Genomic DNA, 8,293 nt, shown 5'->3' with positions numbered 1-8,293 from the left:
ATAGAAATAAATTAATAAAGCTATTAACCATTTCATTATTTTAATGCACCACTAAACTCCTTTCTGTTAGAGTTGATTATTTCTCACTTTTTCAACTTGACTGTTGGTGTCACATGTGACCCAGCTCTTCTCTGTCAGTCAGCTTGATATGTAGTTTGTGTACCTCTAATTCAGAACGGGATTGTGCTATAGCACAATCAATCAGATGATATCAGAAAGTCCGCAAAAAATGACTATTTCCTGTCGGAAATAGTTCCACAAAACCCTGTGTTTAGGGATGGCACACATTTAAATTGCCACAAGAAATTATGTGAAAACGTAAGCTTTGTGCTCAGTAAAGATTATTTTGTTTTAAATCATATGAAGAACCATTTGGTTCCCGATATTCTCCCTCGTTTCATTCTCCAACCTATTTCATTGAATCCTGTTAACTTTCGCATTTTCATCAACCTGCTCCATTTGATTCTCTCACTGTGCTGATACCAGGGCAATTTGCAATAGCCAGCTAACCTACAAAGAATCTGGGCAGAAATCAGATCACCCAGAATAAGCCAACAGAGTAACAGAGGGAATCTTCACACTTGCTACTGTGACAGATTATGTTGTGTTTGCATTGTATATAGATATGCTTTGTGGAGATAAATTGGGGCCCATTTTTTAGTGTAGGTCACATACAAACACTTTAAAACAGATCTTATTTTAAAATACTGGAGCTCTGCTAAACATGTCTGGGCCAACAGTCTTTGCAAAAGCTTTGAAGAGTGCCCGAGACTTCACTAATGGATTGTTGTTTACAAAAAGGCAAAAGATGAAAGAAATTATTGGAGCTGCAGACTGTCTGAAGAGAGCGAGAGAGAGAGATCGAGATCGAGATCAGTCAGCGGCAGCGGGGACTGGAAAGGACAAGCTGGCAAGCTTGTGGAAAACCCCATTTGGAAGACGGGTTGTAAGTGCTTGGTTCAGCCTGGTCAAAGCCCTTGTGGGTCATGCAAGAGGAGAGGACTGACTGCCTAATGTTTCACTTGAAATGAGAGAAACAAAAAAGAACTCTGTGGCGATCTGAAAGAAAGAGGTTATCGTCTGGAAAACCCTGAGGGGGCAAGTTTCTTTGACAAGACACTGAAGTGGCTGATTAAAAAGGAATTAGTTGTGAGTGTCCAGTGAACAACAAATCTCTCTTTGAAGACCAACAAGAACTTTCCTGAGCGGTAACCATTTACCTTTCAAGCTCCAAAGCCTGGTGAACTTCATAAATGTTAAATTCTGTGCACAGTATAAGAATTGCCTGCAACCAGTGAACTTGGTGGAATGAGAAGTGAGATTGGATTGTGAACCAAAGAACTTTTCTGAACTTACACACACGTATGCTTAGAATTAGAAGGGGGTTGTTAGGTTAGTTACTACTGATAAGTTAAAGTGTGATTCTTGTTTTCATGTTAAAAGCAACTTTTGTTTCAGTAACCGTTTGTCTTGGTGAATATCTATTGCTGCTGGGTTTTGGGGTCCTCTGGACTCGTAACACTACAGACAAACAACCTGAGGACAGAATCAAACTCTGATCACTAGAGCTATGTGCACACTGTATGCTATTTTTCTACCAGTCATCCTGATCTGATTTCACTGAATTATCAGAGGATTCGTCTCCAAAAGATTGTTACAGGGAGGCATTGAATATTCAATAAAAATTGAGCAAACCAATAATTCTGCGGCTTTTCAAGCTGCTTGTCTGATGGAGACCATCAAAAGTGGAACTTCCAGCTTTATTATTGGGTCGTTTCCTTGGAGCATGATGACTGGCGCTCCTACTGGAAAATTGCTTTTACCATTAAAATGGTTACTTGTGGTACTCTTAAGAATTTTGCAAAAGATTGCTTTCATTATTTGTGTTTAGCTATCAATAAATACTCGGTTTACAAATTGGATTCTGTTGAAGATTATTATCATTTGCCAGTATGTAGAAGAAGAGGAGAGGACTTTTTAATCTGAAATGTTGCAAAATCTGCATCAGGTTTCAGAATTGAATCTGAAAATTTCTAATCTGATGCTTATGTGGATTAGTGAGATATTCCATTCTACAACATGTTTCTTGTCATGTTGAAATATAATGCCAGGCGTCGTCATCAGCCATTAATAACAGTTAATTTCATTTAATCCATAGGTTTAGATTTATAATCATGAGAATGTGAATCCGCATCACACAATGACAGTTTCAAAAGCTTAAGTTCAGAAATCTGGAAGTAAAACACTGGAAAAGTGACCGTGTAAAAATCCAATTTATTCGCTAATAGCCTTACCCACCCTGGCCTGCGTGTGTTGTAATTATTCCCCTGAACTAATGTGGTTAACCTTTAATTATCCAGTGAATGTCCCATCTCAATTGTATGTAACCACTGGAAATAATAATCAGGTCTAAATGTGATGGACCTCTAGTCCTCCATTCTGGACACAATGAAAGCACACCAACTCGAGTCAATTCTCTTAAGGTTGAGTGTCTACAGATTGATGATTTAATTCTTAAAAATTTCACACAGGTACTTAATCTGCAGCTTGACTTTGTAATTCTCACCAAACAGAATCATGTCACTCAGTTAATGCTCTAGGCTGACTGTTCCAAGTGACAAAAGAAATGGTCCACATACAAGTTCCAAGTTAATGGAGAAAAACATCAGTTTTTGGTCAATTTGTTGAAATCAGATGTACAAGCAGGTGGATTTAATTCATAATACTAATTGTGGTTACTTATTCAGATTGGAAAATGCTTTTCTAATTATGGAATACATTGCATTCAGCCCAAGAATTTTCATTTGGTTTGTGCATTTTTCCTAATAAAATTTCTCTTTGCTTCCTTAGGCTTCACAGACACCAGTAAAATCAGCTGATCAAAGTAAAGATGAGGAGAGACCAAAGCCGAAAGAACCTGCTCCAGCTTCAACATGTCTGTTAGAGACCTGGCCCAAAGGAGAGGGGCTTGGCTATGAAGGCATGGGACTGGGTATGGGTCTGAGGGGTGCAATCAGATTACCGTCCTTTAAGGTAAGTGAATCACCTGAGCATCAACAGGTAAAAGTGATGTTGTAGAACGTAGCACAGTACCTCACAGGAACAGGCCGCATGTGTCTGTGCCAAATATAATTACAAAATATTATGGTAATGTTCAGTTTTCCCCTTCTAATATTTGAAGAATTTGTAAAATAAATTATTTTCATGAAACTTTGGAAAATAAACAGAAATTTTTATATGAAATAAAAGAACAATTGTTTAACATGGAGCTTTTCAACCACAGTCTCAAGAGAGACCACTTTTCTTTAGAAGTGACATGACAGCACTCTCTGTGTATATTGTAACAGATTAACATTTAGCAGTAATGATATCTCTTCCATTGTTTGAAAATACTCAGATAGTCAGTGCATCCAAAGCTATAATTATCACCAGAAATATGTGTCCATTGTTTTTTGCATAATCAGATATTTTGGTATCATGTATAATATAAAGTAGATAGTTTGGGTACAGATTTCACTGTTGAAGCTTTCAAATTATCCTTTGGAGTTAAATTATTCTCATGGCTTCTGATTATTTAGCTCAAAATGTCAATCTTTATGGAACATTTCCTCTTTTTCTCCTGCTTGCTGAAGAAATAGCCCAGTGATCCAGCCACTGACAGGTTGAGCAGTTCAGCCCCACTACACACTTTGACAATAAGTTATCATTAATATTCCTAGGCACAAGACAATGTGCTGGAGCTAGAACCATATTGTGATTCCAAGCTTCTGTTATCACCTAATAATACAAATTATTCAGCTTCTGTAACACTGGATGTTATTACTCAAAGTAATTTTTTGTAGTGTTCTCTTAGAAGACCGTTACAATTTAATTTTTTTGAAATTTAGACATATAGCACTGTAACAGGCCAATTCAGCTGTACAAGTCCATGCCTCCCAACATGTTACACCCCATTAACCTACACTTCGATGATTTTTTTTGAAGGGTGGGAGGAAACTGGAGCCCCCAGAGGAAACCCACACAGACACAGGGAAATCGTACAAACTCCTTACAGACAGCGCCGGATTTGAATCCCGGTCTGGTCCCAGTCGCCGGCGCTGTAAAGGCGTTACGCTAACCGCTACACCAAACATGTCGCCCTTCATTTCTTTGTTTAAGATGATTTGTACTTTAAAAAAAATCAGTGAGAATTTTATTAAACAAAAGAATGGAATAAAATATCAGTAAAAATACATCTCACCAAAGTCTATTAGCATTGATTCAGACACTACAATTGTTCTACAATATGAGGTCAACCTATTGATGATTCGTTCTTAACTCTGATATATACCAGCATTCTTTACTTTCAGATATTTTCATGTTCCTGGTTTTAAAATAACTCAACTTTTGCAATCAACTTTCTACGTTAAAATCTCGCTCCAACTCCCATTATAGTTTGTGTAAATCAACGTTGATGCATTGATGAATGATTAAACTCTTAATTAATCTCCAGCCAAAACTTGGCACAAGTAGTAGCTATCCATTTGAAATATAATCTGGCTGTGAGCTATTCCTCGACTTATTTCTGGAGAAATTAATGAAAATATTTATAGAATCAGGGCAGCACGGTTAGAGTAGTGTTTAGCGCAATGCTGTTACAGCGCCAGTGTAAGGAGTTTGTATGTACTTCCCATGTCTGTGTGGGTTTCCTCAGATGCTCCAGTTTCTTCCCATCCTTGAAAATGTACTGGGATTATAGGTCTATTGGGTGTTATTGGGCAGCAGGGTCTTATGGGCCAAAATGGCCTCTTACCATGCTGTATGTCTAAATTCTAAAATTTAAAATTAGAGGCCTAAGTGGAGTCATAGAACTCATTGGGTTGAGCTGCATCTGTTGGGGTGGTGGGGGAAAAGCAATTAGCATAGCTTCAGGTCAAGAACTTGCATCAGAAAATTTATCATATCTGAACTGTGACAGCAGATGTCCCATTTCCCTGAAGAATGCCAAGAACCTGAAGATGCTCAGGATAGCTGTTTGGCTCGATCATGTCGGCTTATCTTAACACCTTGTTCCTTGACTTAGTGCACAAGCTCATAACCTTGCAAATGATTTTCTTACAGTTATTTCTTGTCACGGACACAAGGTTGCAGCATCTCTGTTTACTGACAGACAGCTTCTTCAATACTCATCAATAATTGGCATTTTCAAGAAAGTGGTTGCGTTATGTGTCTGTAATAATTTGCAGGTAAAGAGGAAAGAGCCTCCAGAAGCTGCCTCCTCAGGTGATCAGAAGAGAATTAGACCGTCCACCCCACTAGATGATGATGATGAAGGTTCGTATAGATTTAATAAATTTCTAACCTTATTTATAACTTTATAAATGTTATAATTAAAATGTATAATCTATAATTATAATTTTACAAACACAAATTAAGTTGCTTTCTGAACTATTTTTCAAACATATCTTACCTTCAGTTCTGGTTCACCTGTCATGAATCTGGAATTCCAAACTTGACCTAGTCACTGTGCTACCTCGTTCTTGCCTGCAGGAACAGCCCAATCTTGCCTGCTTTTGCCTTTAACATTTTCCCTACTTTTGCTTTCACATCTCCCTGCTTGCATTGTCCATATGGATGACTTTGTCTGATTTTGTGATTTTTTTTTTGTGCCGGTTACCTGGTATATAAACTTTATATGAATTGTGGACAAAATATTTTATATAATATGCATTGCATGTAATAGTTTAATATCTGCCCAACCTGCTGAAAAAAATATTCTTACCATACATGGTGGTGTATAGGACCATTCGTGAAATTTAAAAATATCACCTTGGGGAGTCGTCCTATACACAGGATCTAAAATACAAACTTGGCCACCAAGTCTCAGAACCAGAGCCATCTTCCTGCCAGCTCCGGCGTAATCATGAGCGTGTCCTGTTAGTTTTTAACCAAGTCTCAACTGTATTGGCATCAAGGAAAAAGGACAAACAAATTACATATAATCCAATAGAGATTAATGAGAACTTTTAAGAAATTTTATGAACAATTATACCAGACTGAGAACGAGGGGAAAGATGATAAAGTAGAAGAGTTTTTAGCTAAAAAATGTACTGCGCAGAAATTGCAAGTAGAGGAACAAATCAAACTGATAAAACCACTTGAAATAGAGGAAGTACAGGATATATTTTTTTTAAAACTGCCGAACAATAAAACATCTGGAGAGGATGGATTCCCAATAGAATTCTATAAAACATTTAAAGAGTTATTAATTCCTCCTCTCCTGGAAGTAATGAACCAGACAGAAGAAACACAAAACTTGCCAGATTCATGTAAGACAGGAATAATTACAGTAATACCAAAGATGGGGAAGGATCTATTAACACCAGCATCATATAGACCAATATCTCTACTTAATTCAGATTATAAGGTAATAGCAAAATTATTAGCAAACAGATTGGCCGACTATGTACCAAAAATAGTAAAACAAGATCAAACTGGATTTATTAAGAAAAGATGAACAGCGGATAATATCTGTAAACTTATCAATCTAATTCATGCAGTTCAAGGAAACAAGAAGCCAACAGTGGCTGTTGCTTTAGATGCAGAAAAAGCCTTTGACAGAGTAGAATGGAATTATTTATTTATAGTATTATAGAGGTTCAATCTACCAGAAAAAATATATTAATTGGATTAAAGTATTATATAATGGACCATTGGCAAAGGTAACAGTAAATGGATATGTATCAAACCAATTTAAATTAAGTAGGTCAATTAGACAGGGATGTCCATTATCCCCCTCACTGTTCGCTTTAGCAATAGAACCATTGGCAGAACTGATGAGAATAAAATAAAAGGGATAAAAATAAAGGAGAAGGAGTATAAAATCAGTTTATTTGCAGGTGACTTCATAGTATACTTAACAGAACCAGAAATATCAATAAAAGAATTACATAAGAAATTGAAGGAGTATGGTCGAAATATCGGGGTACAAGATCAACGCAAATAAAAGTGAAGTGATGCCAATGAGTAATGCGGATTATACAGAATTTTAAAAAGAATCGCCATTTAAATGGCAAACGCAAGCAATCCAATACCTAGGTATTAGGTTAGATAATAACTTAAGCCACCTGTACAAATTAAATTATCAGCTACGAATAAAGAAATTGCAGAAGACTTAGAACATTGGAAAGAATTACTGCTAATGTTGATAGGAGGGTAAATTGCATTAAAATTAATGTCTTCCCAAGGATACAATGCTTATTTCAATCGTTACCAATTCCCTTAACAGAGAAACTCTTTAATGAACTAAAGAGAATAATAAGGAAATTCTTGTGAAAAGGGAGGAAACCAAGGATAGCATTAGATAAATTAACAGAGAGGTACAACCAAGGTGGTTTGCAGTTACCAAACTTAAAAAATTATTATAGAGCAGCACAATTAAGGTGTTTAACAGATTTTTACCAGACAAGGGAAAAAACCCTACTGGACTAAGATAGAACTAGATAAAATAGGGGAGAAGGTACCGAAACATATACTTTATAAGTGGGATGAAAAGCTGGTACAATATAAAAGCTCACCAGTACTGCATCATTTACTCAATATATGGAAGAAGACCCACTTAGAAAGGAAAAAAAACGAATGACCAAATATCAAAATTACTATTGACACAAAATCCGTAATCCTTATTACAATAGATAACCTTTCCTTCAGAGAATGGGAGAGAAAAGGAATGAAAAGAATAGAAAATTGTTTTTTGGGAAATAATTTATTAACATTTGAACATTTGAAGTACAACTATGGAATTACTCATGTTACAATGTTAGCATATCATCAACTGAAAGCTTATTTAAAGGATAAATTGGGAAACAGACTGAGATTACCAGAAGGAAGCAGCTTTGAATATGTGATTACAGACACAATGATAATTAAAAGTTTTATAACAAACATGCACATCAAACTGCAAGAGAAAGAGAACGATGAAATAAGCTGTAAGCCAAAACAAAAGTGGGAAAAGGATTTAAACGTAAAGATAAAAAATGAAACATGAGAAAAGTTATGTTCTGGGAGGAGTCACGTGATGGAGTAGTGGCCGGACGGTGAACTCCAGCCCTCTCCAGAAAAGTCGGGAAAAACAAAGGAAAACACAAAGGCACAGAAATAAAAGTTACAGAAAAGTGAGTATAAAGGTGGAAAGAAGATGGCGACAAAAAAAGAAAAATCAAAAGCAACGGTAAGAAGAGAGGAAGAGAAGACAAAGGAGGAAAAAGGTGAAGGCCTTACCTGTCCGAAGAGGCCCGCTGCGGAGAGAGAAACC

At 36.5% G+C, this 8,293-nt stretch overlaps 1 protein-coding gene across 1 annotated transcript in view; it reads left to right on the top strand.

Moving 5' to 3' along the window:
- The window catches only part of setd1ba (SET domain containing 1B, histone lysine methyltransferase a), a 180,535-nt gene that overhangs the window by 138,388 nt on the left and 33,854 nt on the right, over nt 1–8,293 (top strand). The window contains exons 8-9 of the mRNA XM_069933285.1: nt 2,851–3,033; nt 5,226–5,313. Coding sequence (XP_069789386.1) covers nt 2,851–3,033; nt 5,226–5,313 — 271 coding nt within the window. The remainder of the gene's footprint in view (nt 1–2,850; nt 3,034–5,225; nt 5,314–8,293) is intronic.

The sequence above is a fragment of the Narcine bancroftii genome, chromosome 4 (genome assembly GCF_036971445.1).
Source record: "Narcine bancroftii isolate sNarBan1 chromosome 4, sNarBan1.hap1, whole genome shotgun sequence".
Classification (NCBI taxonomy): Eukaryota; Metazoa; Chordata; class Chondrichthyes; order Torpediniformes; family Narcinidae; genus Narcine; species Narcine bancroftii.
Note: the sequence above shows the minus strand (reverse complement) of the source record. Positions and strands in the feature narration are given on the sequence as shown.